Source organism: Sinocyclocheilus grahami, unplaced genomic scaffold, assembly GCF_001515645.1.
Source record: "Sinocyclocheilus grahami isolate Dianchi unplaced genomic scaffold, SAMN03320097.WGS_v1.1 scaffold412.1, whole genome shotgun sequence".
NCBI classification, from domain to species: Eukaryota; Metazoa; Chordata; class Actinopteri; order Cypriniformes; family Cyprinidae; genus Sinocyclocheilus; species Sinocyclocheilus grahami.
In genome coordinates this window covers 361,284-376,486 of record NW_015505591.1, presented here as the reverse complement: position 1 = coordinate 376,486, position 15,203 = coordinate 361,284, and the positions used below count along the sequence as shown (strand labels likewise).

At 36.5% G+C, this 15,203-nt stretch overlaps 1 protein-coding gene across 1 annotated transcript; it reads right to left on the bottom strand.

The window, feature by feature from the left end:
• Positions 1-9,646: 9,646 nt before the first annotated feature.
• Positions 9,647-14,197, bottom strand: LOC107551013 (mesoderm induction early response protein 1-like). Its single transcript, XM_016232491.1, has 8 exons — positions 14,111-14,197; positions 13,957-14,029; positions 13,671-13,822; positions 13,489-13,570; positions 12,036-12,130; positions 11,748-11,875; positions 11,496-11,617; positions 9,647-10,878 (listed from the first exon to the last, which is right to left on the bottom strand). Exons 1-8 carry the CDS (start codon positions 14,195-14,197, stop codon positions 10,607-10,609), a joined length of 1,011 nt encoding a protein of 336 aa, XP_016087977.1. The 3' UTR covers positions 9,647-10,606.
• Positions 14,198-15,203: the final 1,006 nt, after the last annotated feature.

The following is a 15,203-nucleotide window of genomic DNA, read 5'->3' as shown; positions in this document are numbered from 1 at the left end:
ACTCTTTAGCATTTAGCATGCTGACAAGAAGACACCGCCTGCCATATTGGGTGGTTTAATGGCATGATAGATTAGAGTCGTAGATCAAAGCTTTGCTCCTCTGAACAGTCATCTGTTCAACGCGTGGCACAGGAAATGTGGAGTGCCTGAATATAGGCTTCCTGTACATATCAGCTCTCCAACTCTCTCCATGTGATGAATGAGCACTTGGTTATTTCTGTATCGCTGTCAGAGGGACACTGACTGATTGAACGGATGTAGAAAAAGAAAAAAGCAGGTTTTGATCTACCTGGATATGCCTGCTGATAAAAAAAAAAACTCAAACCAGCCAAAGGTTTTTTTGCTGCTTTTAGTTAGAATAGTCTGAATTGATTGTTTAAAGGGGTTTGATATATTTTGAACAGTGGTTATCAACTTTTTAACCCCCTTTAGGCCTTCTAATCTAGACTGAAATACATAACCTAAAAAATATGTAATTTAAGACTTATTGGGGGACCCCTGATAGTTTTCCATTTGCCCTGGTTGAGAACCACTGATTTACAGATCTTAGAGCCCATCTAAACCAGCTTAAACCAGCAAAAAACCTTGGGCTGGATTAAGATTTTCCAGCATTGATTAAAACTTTGCATCTGGCAGTATGTCTGTGTACTGGGGTGTGCTGTTAGATCAGATGGTTTTGATGAGCTAATCATGTGAGTTGCCCTTTGTTGGAGACTACCGAAAGTCCCTGAGACGCGTATGTTTGGTTCTGGCCTGCATGTGGGTGGTCTCGCATCTGGAGTGGTTCTTTGTTCCTGCCACCTTTGCTCTTCTCCGCTGTGATCAGGCATCTTGTGTGTGGCTCTTGTAAAACATCCCTCCACATTTCAAAGAATCCTCCATTAAGTCACTGTTTGTTTTCCATTAGAAAGAGAGAGAGTGTGTGAGTTTCGATGCTCAGGCTTTTGTCTGTGAGGATTAAAGAAGCTGCAGTTTGTAGTTGGTTTTCTGATCAGATGGGTTTGACATGAAGAAATGGTTTGGAGATAACAGGCCTTTTGTCATCGATATTATAGTTAGTTTGAATCTTCATCCCTAACCATTTCTCACATCAAACTGTGTATACAGTATTGAAAGTATAATAGATAAATCGATTTTCTAGATTTTTTTTTTAAACGGAAGCTGTAACATTTTAAATGCTTCGAATACTTTCAAAATATATCAGTTCTGAAAATGTGAAACTTTAGTTTTTGATTTGAAAATCTCAGACTAGCAATACAGGGTAACCAAACTGCTTCATGTGTTTTTTCAAAATGACATTAATTATTGTTTGATCATTATCAATGGTTTCTTCAGATGCGCCTTGCTGGAAAAAAAAAAGCTTAAACCAGCCTTATCTAGTTTGCTGGTCTTATTTAATCTGGTTTGCTGGTTTTAGATGGGTTTTGGGCACTTATCATCTGGTTTAGACTGGAAGACAAGCTTTTCGAGCAACTGAACTACCTGGACGCCAGACTAGGATACCAACCAAGACCAGAAAAAAAAAAAGTCTAAACTGGTTTTAGATTGGTTTTGGGCACTTGTTAGTTGATTAGGCTGGGAGACCAACCAAGACCAGAAAAAAACAGCCTAAACTGGTTTTAGATGTATTGTGGGCACTTATCGGCTGGGTTTAGACTGGAAGACAAGCTTGTTGACCAGCTGAACCAACTGGACACCAAACTAAGACCGGTAAAAAGCCTAAACTAGTTTTAAATGTTTTAGGCAATTGGACAATTGGTTAGGCTCGGAGATCAGCTAAAGCTAAACCAACTAAAAACCAGCATGGCCAAACTGGAAGACCAATTAAGACCAGCAAATAAGCTTAGGTTGGTTTAATCAGTTTTTTTTTAATCAGAAGGGGCATCATGCAAAAAAATTTTCCTGACCCCAAACTCATCGTTGTTATCAGGTGTTGCTCTAGAGTAGGCTCAAAAAATGTTTTATGGTAAACTTTGTTACATTGAGCTCTCTAGCTGTCAAGGTTTCTACAAAGAGATCTCTTAGCGTATTATAATTTAGTATGTGGGGGACACATATTCGATAAACACATGTACAGTCTGCTCAGAGAAGGTACTAGACCAGGCTTATAGACCTTGGATTTTCTGCCTCTCTGTACAGTAGATAACACACAGTACTTTGTGACCGTTGTCCATCATTCTTACTCTATGCATATGTACCGGCGAGTCCTGCCTTCCTATAGCACTGCAGGGACTCGCCACGCTGCTCCTTCACCCCACTCCACTGTGACTAACATTCGTGATGTCCGTAACTCCTCCTCATCACTGTCTACCTGTCATCCCCATCAGCCCAACAAGTAGGACATTGCTTTCGAAAGGGCTACCATTCTTTTAAAATGGACGATACACTGGACGATAAGCTGGATCAGTGCTCCTTAGTTTGGTGGACTTGTAGAGCTGAACCGCTGACTCTAAATGGATGAGTCAGGTCCTCCACGCCCATGATAACATTCCTGTCTGTTCTCTTTGTGACCTGTGGAGAAAAAAAACAACAACTCTATTTTGGTTTCCCCCTATGAGATCATGTTGACATGATGTATATTACTTGAAGAACTGTTCATTTTTTGTATGGTTTGTAGGTGTTAATTTAAGGAGAGGGGGAGGAAGGAGGGCTTGTCATTCCTGTCATTTGAGGAAACATGCGTCCCGGTTATGCCATAGCTGTTTGGAGACATTTTGTACGCTGTTTGTTGCACAAACTTTTTCAAGAAGCCTTCTGCACTGTGTAAATGATTACATAGGATGGGGGGAAGGGTGACCGTTGCAGTCCAATGAGTCTGAATCATGATTTGTAAATATGTTTTCATACAGCAAAACTTTTGATAAGGTTTTAAACATTTATTGTAAAAAGAAGATGTGTATATTAGTCTCCTGGACGAAAGAGTGTAGACCATACATGGATTTGTTTGTACTCAAGAGCACTGGATTTCTTTACTACTTGATTGTAACTAAAATTAATAATCTGCCAAAGTGTTTTACATTTTTTTTCTTCCTCCGGTTCTTAATTTTATTTTTGCTTTTTAACCGTAAACATAGCAGAAATAGTGTTTAATTTGTATCTGTACATTTATTTAATAGATAAATTAAATTGTAATTCTATTTAATAGGTTACACTCAGTGTTGAAAGAGAGGGTTACAGTTTAATTTATTGCTGCCTTGTATGTGTTCATGTATATTTCCCTTTTTGTTTTTTTAGTTTTTTGCTTTTCAGGTGTCTGTGTCAGTGGGTCAGAGGTGGTGGGAATAGGGAGGGGGTTTTAACGTTAGCAAAACTGTACTTACATGGAATATCTGTACTGTATGCCAAAATGGTCTCACTCACGTTTCTATGAAATTCAAGTTGTTGATAAATATCTCTATATTGATATATTAAATTGTTAAAAATAGCTCTTTTGTCGCTCTTTGTCTCCTTCTTAAACATTTTTATTGGTTAAATGAAAACAGTTGTCAGTCGTTTGTGGTTCTGTTGTTCCTTTGCATAAATTCGCCCTTCCCTGCATTCCAGCTCATGATTCTTGTCAGTATGCCCACATTGCGGTTATGCCTGGCTCTGTGCCTGGTAATGGAAAGAGGAACTCCCCCACCAGGTGTCACACTGTGATTTTGCTAATGTCTGCGGTGAGTATTAGCCTCCAGGGAGACCTAAATAAAATGGGAAAACTGCTTGAACTCCCAGCGGCAGCCCCTGACAGCGGGCAGATTTAATGAATGTGATTTTTACAAAGTTGCCATGGTGCTCACCCGAAAATCTAGATTCTGTAACCATTTACTCACCCTTATGTGGTTCCAAACCCGTATGGCTTTCTTTTCTCTGCAAAGCACAAAAGTAGATATTTTTTAGAATTTCATACAAAAGAAATTTAGGTTTGGAATGACACGGGGGTAATAAATTCATTTATTTTTGTTGGTCAAATATCCATTCAAGTCAATAGCATTGTGGGCAAGTGAACCGACATATAGTGCTATTGCTATTGCTAAGTTCGAATCACGACTCGAGGACCTTTCCTAATCCCACTCCCACTTCGCTTCCCGTCTGTTCTACATGATCCTATCATAACAAAGGCAAAAAATGGCAAAACTAAATCTTAAAAAAAAAAAAAAAAATCCTTTCAAGAGCAGAACACCCCGCTATAGTGCACAATAGTCTGGGTTCTGGAAATAAAAATGTAATCTAACTTGTTGACCTTTAAAGATGTTAATTGATTCTTTTGATGAATCATATTATTTGGAAAAAACATTTTTTTAAATCACTCTTAACAGCAGAATTGCTAGTGAAAAACTACATTACCCTTGATTCTAGAAAGAAATTTCCACCAATCAGAGAATGACGGTGAGCAATCACACCAAAAAAGTTTTGAGACTCCCATGAAGCACCACAAATGACATGTGTGTGTACTTTTTTATGCTACATTGTGGGGACCAAATGTCCACACAAGGATGGTAAAACCTGAAATTTTTGACATTGTGGGGACCGGCCTGTGGTCCCCATGAGGGAAAATAAATTATTAAAAATAGTAAATGATGTTTATCTGAAAGTGTAACAATGCAAACAGTTTTTCTGTAAGGGGTAGGTTTAGGGGATAGAAAATATTGTTTGGTCAGTATAAAAGTAATAGAAATCTATGGAAAGTCCCCACAATTCACAGAAACAAACATGTTGAGTGAGTATATATCGTCATTTGCAATGCTTCATTTGATTGTAGTTTTTTTTTTTCGTCACTAAAGTTGTTATATACTCCATCTTGAACCTTTTTCGTCTTGTCCAATTCTCAAATCCTTTTTTGATTCAAATCAAAGATTATAATGTTGTGATTGACCTCACAGCTGGTTGATTTGGTTTATAAATGAATGGGAAATATATTTCTGGAACCAAAGCTGCTGAAAGAGTGGACACTAATTCACTCTATTGTAGCTCTTTATGTAAGACCTGATGATATTGAGGAATGCTGCTTTTTTTAAGCAGTCTTTAATGGTAGCTGCCAATGGATTGTGTAATGAAATTAAGCTCTCCTCCCCAAGCGGATTTGGCCTGCAGTAGGGGACCAACAGTTGTTAGGGCACCCTGGTTCGTTTCTACATAGACCACCCTATTTATGATTCTCTTTGTTGGTTCAATTACTTTGCCCATTGTAGAAGTCTCTGAAAACAGTCCTCAAAGAGAATCTATGAAAGGTTTTTTTCCCCAATCGCTGCTGTCCCTCTAGAAAAGAAAAGGATATTTTCACAAGTACAGTTATTTCCTCTTCCTCTTTTTTTCAGCTTTATTTTAGCACAGCAGATGACATTTAGCGCTCCCTCCTACTGTGCGAACATCCAATTATTATGCAGCTGGTCCCACTGTGGCAAAGGCAGCTGGGTGTGTCTGTGTCATCTGTCTAGGTGAAAGGGAGAGACAGAGCATTCGCTAAAAGCTATTAAGACTTAATTACTGCTAAAAAATTCGTTCTTGTACCAGGGAGCGTGTTGTTCACAAATAAACAAGGAGCTGGAAAAAGGCCATGGAAAGCATGAAGGTAATACTGATTAGGATGGGGAAATGAAAAGTAGCATTTGGGATTAAAACCCAATATCCTGCTTTTTTGTTAAAGGGATAGTGCACCCAAAATTTTATTTAGCCCCAATGTCATTCCAAACCTGTAAGAAGAAATGCTACTATGCAGTTACTGTGAACTTGAACAGGAGCGTTCAAGTTTCAAATCTGACTAAATTTGTTCCAAAACCCAAAATTAAAATTTTCTAAATGTGTTATGTACATATATTTACAAAATGTATGCTTGACGTATGCAAGATTTCTCCAATCATTTAGCCAGTTTAAACCCCACCCCTGCAAGCTCACATTCTACCTCCATTTTTGAGTGCCACGCCCACAACTCAAAATCCAACCAATAAAAACAAGTCAAGTCCTGCCCTCTTTCTTTCTTTTGTTTTTATAACAAGTTACACTTGGATCTCCATCACAATATGCAAGTAAAAATCTGTTGCTTCTTTCCATTTCATAGCAACTTCAAATTTCGTCCCACATGGCGTACTATACACTATGTACTATGTACTCAACTAGTGTACATGAGAGTCTTATAGCCCCTTCCCCTCCGCTACGCAATTAAAACTGCGACTGCAGAATGCATGAAATGTCCAATTCTCCGCACTTTGCTTTTTTGTTTAAGTGCATCATCTGGATACATAAAGTGCGCACACACACACTTTAGTGACGTAAGACACCCTTCTGAAAGCTAAATTGATGAATGCGACACCTTATGATCTCAAGGACTTAATGGACATGCACATGTGGCAGCCAATGTAAGTACGCAAGTGCACGTGAAGTGTGCCATTTCAGACAGGGCCTTAGACTAACGCACCTAAAGTTTATTGATGAGCATCATCCATCCTAGCTTTGTTTGGTGCATTCATGACAAATAGTGGTCAAATTTGTGAATAAATTGTTCTTTTGAGTTCTTTTCTTTATAATCTTTTCACTGTATATTTGGAAAATCACTATATATTGCAAAATTGGTCTGAATTTGTCCACTGTTCTGACTTTTGATTTGATTTAAATTAATAGAATTAATATTACTAAGTCTCGCACACAGGTATAATGAAAAATAGCTTCACAAAACAAGACATGTAATAAATAAATCAAGTATATATATATATATATATATATATAATGTATGTATATAGGTGCATCTCAAAAAAATAGAATATCATGAAAAAGTTCTTTTTTTTTGTATCATTTCAAATAGTGAAACTTTAATATATTCTAGATTCATTACCTGTAAATTAAAACATTTCAAAAGTTTTTTTTGTTTTAATTTTGATTAGAGCTTACAGCTCATGAAAGTCAGAAATCCAGTATCTCAAAATATTAGAATATTTACATGTGAGTTTCATTAGATGACCATCAGTATAAATTCCGGATATTTCTTGTTCTTTGAAACCACAATAATGGGGAAGACTGCTGACTTGGCAATGGTCCAGAAGACAATCATTGACACCCTCCACAAAGAGGGTAAGTCACAGAAGGTCATTACTGAAAGGGGTGGCTGTTCACAGAGTGCTGTATCAAAGCATATTAAATGCAAAGTTGACTGGAAGAAATTGGCTAGGAAAAGGTGCACAAGCAACAGGGATGAACGCAAGCTTGAGAATACTGTCAAGCAAAGCAGATTCAAACACTTGGGAGAGCTTCACAAGGGGTGGACTTAAGCTGTAATCAGTGCATCAAGAGTCACCAGGCTCAGACGTCTTCAGGAAAAGGGGTACCAAGCCACTTCTGAAACAGAAACAACGTCAGAAGCATCTTACCTGGGCTAAGTAGAAAAAGAACTGGACTGTTGCTCAGTGGTCCAAAGTCCTCTTTTCAAATACAAGTAAATTTTGCATTTCATTTGGAAATTAAGGTCTGGAGGAAGATTGGAGAGGCACAGAATCCAAGCTGCTTGAAGTCCAGTGTGAAGTCAGTGATGATTTGGGGTGCCGTGACGTCTGCTGGTGTTGGTCCATTGTGTTTTATCAAGTCCAAAGTCAATGCAGCCGTCTACCAGGAGATTTTGGAGCACTTTATGTTTCCATGTGATGACAAGCTTTATGGAGATGCTGATTTCCTTTTCCAGCAGAATTTAACACCTGCCCACACAGTGCCAAAACCACAAGTGGTTTGCTGACCATGATATTACTGTGCTTGATTGGCCAGCCAAAATGTCTGACCTGAACCCCATATATGGAATCTATGGGATATTTTCAAGAGAAAGATGAGAAACAGTCGATCCGAGCTGAAGGCTCAATAGTGCCTCAGCAGTGCCACAGGCTGATCGCTTCCATGCCACACCTCACTGATGCTGTCGTTTGTGCTAAAGAATTATTATTGAGTGCATAAATGAACATACTTTAAATAACTTGAACTTTTATGTTTTGCAAATCCTTTTTTATTGATCTTAGGAACTATTCTGTTTTGAGATACTGGATTTTCGACTTTCATGAGCTGTAAGCTCTAATCATCAAAATTAAAACAAAAAAAACTTTTGAAATGTTTTACTTTACATGCAATGGATCTAGAATATATGAAAGTTTCACTTTTTGAAATGTTACGAAAAGGACTTTCTCACGATATTCAATTTTTTTTAGATGCACCTGTATATGTGTGTGTGTGTGTGTATATATAATTATTTTTTTATTTTTTTTACTTAAAAAGCACCTGTCCTGTCATGGCTGTACCAATACATTATTAACTCTCATTGGTTTGTCCTTCGACAGAAGAATACATTATAGAATTTGAATCTATCTCTTTTATATGTGAATTTGCATTTTAAATCACAATTCTAATTTATGTAATTGTAATAAATATATAAAAGTCAGTATCCTTAGCCATACTGCTCCAATATGTTGTGTATTTTTCCTCTCTCACCTAAGCTCGCTCATCGCCTCATATCGTCTCGAAATGCTCCTTTGTCATTTCTTCCATGATTGTTCATTTGCGCTTCACATCTGTGTTGTGTGTTGGCTCTCCTGTTTTATTCTCGGTTATATTGTGCTACACTCGTCCACTGTGAATCGAGCCGGCAGCTGAGGGATCTCCAACAACAAGTGTTCCCCAGAGAGCGGCAACCAGACACGTCTGTAGAACAAAGCTGCAATGCTTGTGTGAAGCTAAACGTTAAACTCTGCGTTTAGTATTCCAGGAACATTTCAGCAGTGGTCGTACGCTTATGCGCACTTATGTTCTGCCTCTATTCCGCTTTTGATATACAGAGACTGAATCTTCAGTCGTAAACTGCTAGAGTTGAAGACAATTTTCTCCATACTGCTCCAATATGTTGTGTATTTTTCCTCTCTCACCTAAGCTCGCTCATCGCCTCATATCGTCTCGAAATGCTCCTTTGTCATTTCTTCCATGATTGTTCATTTGCGCTTCACATCTGTGTTGTGTGTTGGCTCTCCTGTTTTATTCTCGGTTATACTGTGCTACACTCGTCCACTGTGAATCGAGCCGGCAGCTGAGGGATCTCCAACAACAAGTGTTCCCCAGAGAGCGGCAACCAGACACGTCTGTAGAACAAAGCTGCAATGCTTTTGTGAAGCTAAACATTAAACTCTGCGTTTAGTATTCCAGGAACATTTCAGCAGTGGTCGTACGCTTATGCGCACTTATGTTCTGCCTCTATTCCGCTTTTGATATACAGAGACTGAATCTTCAGTCGTAAACTGCACGAGTTGAAGACAATTTTCTTTTTTTTCTCTCCATATTCACTGTCTTGGGCTGGTAATGCCAAGATTGCATTGTATGTGGTCCCATAGAATAGTATGACCATTTAGCCCTTAGGTTGTTTAACCCCATGCTACCTTGTTAAATAACGTGCTTCGAATTAAAAGCAATGTTTGTATTTTGTTTCCAGCTATATTAAGAGCAGCACTGACACCTGCTGTACAGGCATATGTATAGACAAACAAACAAAAGCTCTTCGACCATATGACCAACTCGATTGGTGTAAATCTAGTCAGAGCTTGTGAAAGACAAGGACAGAAATAAACACTAGAAAAGATTCTCTGAATTAAGAACTATCTTTCAGCAAAATATCTTTATTCAGCATACAATCCACTCCACTAAAATGTGGTAATGAGGTGACGAGCTCTGATTCACTTCAGTAATGACAGAAAAGAGAAAATATGAATTTGGGTAAATAGTCTTTTAATGAGTTTAATGAATGAGTAGTTCACTAATTGAAACTGACAACTATTTGACACACCCTATGTTGCTGTACTTATTTTCCTGAGCTATGCAGACATGAATGACAACCAGTTTACAAAAACCGTAGATTCCATTTTCCTCTACCGTTTCTGACAGGAATAACAGAGGTCCTAGAAAACGTAAAAAAAGGATGGGTTGACATTCTCACAGTGAGAAAATGAATAAATAGCACCATTCATTTCTGCTCTGCCTTTTTAATTCAAGACTACTCGTTCCAGCCTATACAAATATACTCTGTATACTGGCCTCATGCATCACCAATAGCTGATTAAAAAAAATAAATAGCTATCAAATACAAAAATAAGACAATATTTCATATAAAGAGGAAATATCTTCTAAAAATGCTTGGTGTTAAAAGACCAATATCAACCATTCACTTTGGTCAAATAGGAAATTCAGAAATGAAAAGGATGGAATGTTGCAACGTTAGAAAGATTTTGAATATTTACAGTATTACACTTCATATAAAATCAAGAGGGCGTTTCCACAGTGTGCATTTACAGCAATGTTATGCACACCAAACGACAAAAGTTTCACAAAATACAATCTGTCAGATCTTTCTTTCAAACAACCTTGAGCAAACAGAATTACATTGATCATCTTAACCTATATTAATAAATAGTGCTACGGAGTTGTCTGATATGACAGTCTATCATGAGTGTTTGAGATATGAACTGAGCTCAGCGGCAGTAATGTGAAAGGACAGAAATGTGCTTCATTTGCATCCCTGAAATTCACACACACATCTCAGCTACCTTCATGCTAAAAACAGGGCCTGTATCAACCCCTCATCTGAGGTCAGGAGTTCTGGGTTTCTGCTGGTGAGTCAGACGGTCTCTGTTTTGTTGTGGGGGACAGACCCCTCACTGCTGGGCTCTGTGTCAGTCCGAAGCCTTTTGAGAGGTCTTTCACAGAGTTCTTCTTCCTCCTTCTGTTTGACTGTGATCTCCATGACTTGTGTGCTCGGGCTGCTGGTGTCAGGGTTAGAGCAGGGTGGTGTGTTTGCTGTGGAAATATCTGGACACGTGGCGGAGCCGTTTGTCTGAGATATCTCATCTGTGACGCAGAGAAGGGGCATGGAGGAATGGCTTCCTAAACCTGTGAAATCAGAAGAATACATTTAATATTCTTAAAGACACATAATACATTTAATAATAAATACTTTTTTGTGGATTAACTCCACAAAGTGTCACTTAATGAAGAAAAAAAAACTAATATTTTATTAGTCTTCACATCATCAGATGAATTGTTACTAAATTATTCACAGTATGTATAGTTGTAATGGTTTATAACGATATATGAACACAGGTTGTATATATTGTACTATAAATGGATTTTTTATTTCTTTTATTTTTAGTAACCTTGTAGTGCTATATTTTTCACGTAGGGAAATTAGTTTATTAAAGAGCGTGAAAAACACATTATTGTAAGACATATTGTTTGTGTTTTGCTATAAAACTGACAGAATTTGAAAGACTTTCAATTTCTCCCAGTGCTCCCAATTCGGCCGCAATAGGCTAGAATATACTCTCAAAATATTATAACTTTAATCTCGTAATTGCTACGAATTGATGAAACATTTAGACTTTATTGTAATATTTCAACTTTAATCTTAGATTTTTTTTTTCTTTTTTAACATGGCACTAAAACGCCATTGTTATATATATATATATATTAGTAAAAAAAAAAAAGTGTGCGAGTCTGATGAGCCTGACCATTCTGGGTATTTGTGTCACTCTCTGGCTCAGATGGGTGTTTGCTGCTGTTTGAAAAGGTGGGAAGTGAAGACGAAGATCCACTGGACTCAGAGCTCTCCAAAATACACTCCATATAATCTCTGTAATGCCAAACAAACACCAGGCAGAATATGACCTTACACTGCATCGGATTCTATATACACAGAGTTTAATTAGAGGACTTAGACTTGTGACTTTTAATGTGCCACATGGTATTGACGACTGACTTACAAAACTCCAGGGCGAAGACTGTATTTTCTTTTTCCAAGCTTGGTTTGCTGTGCAAAGAAATCATAACGCTCAGATTTCTTCCACATGTAATAAAAGGCCACACATTCCCCTACAGATCTAGTTCTCACCTGGAAAAGTTTAATTAAGTAACAATTACCTTTGTGAAAGCCAAAAAAAAGAAACAGCCAAGTTCACCAACTGATTACTCTAAATTATTCAGTATTTGAACAGTTCAAATTGTATAACAACAGCAAGGTTTTGGAATGAGGAATGAGACTAAACACTAACCTTATTCATTTGTATTGAGCTGAAATCTTTTCCGTAAGTGTTGAGTCCTTGCTCAAAACCTCGACACTCCTCTTCCGTCCAAACTGACATTTCCTCTGAGGGAAAGAGAGATTTTAGTTTAGGTGACACATTGAGAGAATGTTGACTGACGTGCTGAGAGCTATGTTATCACAGGCTTAGAGCTTTTCATAGTTCCCAAAATAACATAGTGAAAAACATTACTTCATAGAAGCCAAGAGTTTTGAGAAGCACATGCTGCTATCATAAACTTCATGCAGAAGCCACACTATGTTTTACTAAAGCTGTAAACATTAAAATATTTTTAAAGATTTAGCCCCCAAGTAAAGATAATTCAGGAACATTATTGTGGCACATGGGTATTGCAATGAATATCCAGTACAGTACTTCAGAAGTCAATATATTGTTTGTTTTATTTCCACATCAACATTTCATTTTGCAATCTAAGGTACATTTAATTTCCATAAAAGTCAGGGGATTAATACAGAAAGGATCTAACACTAGCATACTGGCTGTTTATTAGTACTCATAAAGCACATATTAATGCCTTATTCTCCATGACCATATTTTAGATCCCTTAATCCTACCACACATCTAAACTTAACTACCTAACTAACTATTAGTAAGCAGCAAATTAGTATCTAATTGAGGCATAAGACGTCATAGTTAAAGTTAATAGTGAGAACTGGTCCCCAAACTAAAGTGTGACCAAAAAATTAAGGCATAAATTGAAGATAACAATACCATCAATATGTTCTAGAGAACACACAATGAGTTGTATTAGCAACACTTCAAGGTTTGAAAATGCAACTTTCAACTAATCTCCATTACTTTTTTACTCATTTTACAAAAAAAGCTTAAGGCTTGAATACCTCTGCTCCCAGCCACTAGAATATGGAAATAACTTTTACTGTGCATTCTTATTACACTGCATGTTCTTCTTCATTATTGTCTTGTTTTCCAGTGCAAATGTGTAAAGATTCTTAAATCAAGATACATTTACTCAAGCAGCAAAATGACAGTTCATTATTAAAATAAGAACAAATATTTGCCAATAAGCTCGGAACTTAGTTCTAAGAGAAAACAAGTTTTCATATCGAACCGACAGCAGGGCCTATTTGTTCTTGTTTTAAGCATAAACTCACTTATTTTTGTTTAATTTGTCAAGACCTTAAATGTGCATCTCAAGTAAATATATCTTGATTTAAGGATATTTGTATTGGAAAACAAAAATACTGAGGTAGATATTCATTTTTCGCAATGCATGCAATGGCATTGGCATTTAATACCAAGACTTCATGATTTAAGACTTTCTGCTCTTATTTAAGTCTTTTTCAATTTGTTGATGGCAGAATTTAGACTTTGTAAGACCTGCAGAAACCCTGTAATGTAATATTAAACTAACGTAATTTTTTACACACACACAAACACTCACCTTTGGCAGGCTTCACATTAAATTTCAGTCTTCTTAAAGCTTCTTCTGAATTAAAGTTGCATTTAAACAATTCATAAAGAGCCTGAAATGGAAGCAAAGGAATTAGATTTACATTACAACATGATGTCAAAAGGGAATCATCAATATGATTTAAGTAAATATGCCATTGGATGGTGACCTGCCTGTTCATTGTCTTTGATATGAGATCCTTCAGGAATTGCATAGACACCAGTCTCTTCCCCGCTGCATTTAGAGGCCTCGGCTAAAAACTCTACAACCTTTTCTTCTGGAATTAACTCTGGATTCCACAATAGCTGATCTTCATTCTCATACACTACATTTAAAGGAGACAAACCGATGAAGAACAAAAATGTGTATGTAAAAATATGTATTATATATATATATATATATATATATATACACAAACACACATCACATCTAAATAACCATTTCATTCAGTTCTGTCACCTTTTTCATTATCCTTATACATGCAAAGGCCAACAGGAGTCTCTGCTTGATACATTGAACCAACCATGATTTCCTAGGAATGACAGAAGAAAAAATTCATGTCTGAAATCATTAAAAAAAATAAGCATTTGAGCGAAAATCATCTAACATCTACCTTCTTCCAATCTTCAGATGGAATATAATCATCATCTTCAGATTCTTCCTCATCCCCTTTAAAACAAAAAGTCACATGGAGCTCCATCTAGTTAGACTCTGAATCTATATCACCATCTGCTGGTCCTACCAGGCATCTACTAGATGGTACAATGAATGAAAAACATCTGTGCAAGTGTACATTTGAAATAATATATCATAAATAATATAGTGTGTTCTGCTGATTTGGTAGATATAAAGAAACATTATGTTGCTTACTATTTTTGTGGAAACGGTGATACATTTTTTCAGGATTTTTTGTTATATGAAGTGTCTTTACTGTCACTTTTACTGTTCATAAACCTTTGAATGGTAGTATGCGTGTGTATACACTAGTCAAAAGTTTTTGAACAGTATTGATGTTTTTTAAAGTAGTCTCTTCTGCTCACCAAGCCTGCATTTATTTGATCCAAAGTACAGCAAAAAACGGTAACATTTTTAAATATATTTTGCCTTCTTTAACTGTCTTCTATGTGAATATATTTCCAAATGTAATTTATTCCTGTGATTTCAAAGCTGACTTTTTAGCATCATTACTCCAGTCACATGATCTTTCAGAAATCATTCTAATATTCTGATTTGATGCTCAAATTTTTTTTTGTATTATTATTATTGTTGAAAACAGCCGAGTAGAATATTTTCAGTTTTTTTTTGATGAATAGAAAGTTCAGAAGCACAGCATTTATCTGAAATAGAAATCTTTGTAACATTATAAATGTCTTTATCATCGTATTTATAAAATGTCTTTATAAATACGAGTATTAATTGCTATCATTTCTTTCCCAAAAATGATACTGACTCCAAGCTTTTGAATGGTATAGTGCATAATGTTACAAAAGCTTTTTATTTCTGATAAATGCTGATCTTTGGATCTGGAACCGTTTTAAATATTAATAATAATAATACAAATAAATGTTTCTTGAACAGCAAATCAGCATATTAGAATGATTTCTGAAGGATCTGAAGACTGGAGTAATGATGCTGAAAATACAGCTTTGATCACAGGAATAATACACTTTAAAATATATTCAAATAGAAAGTTATTTTAAATAGTA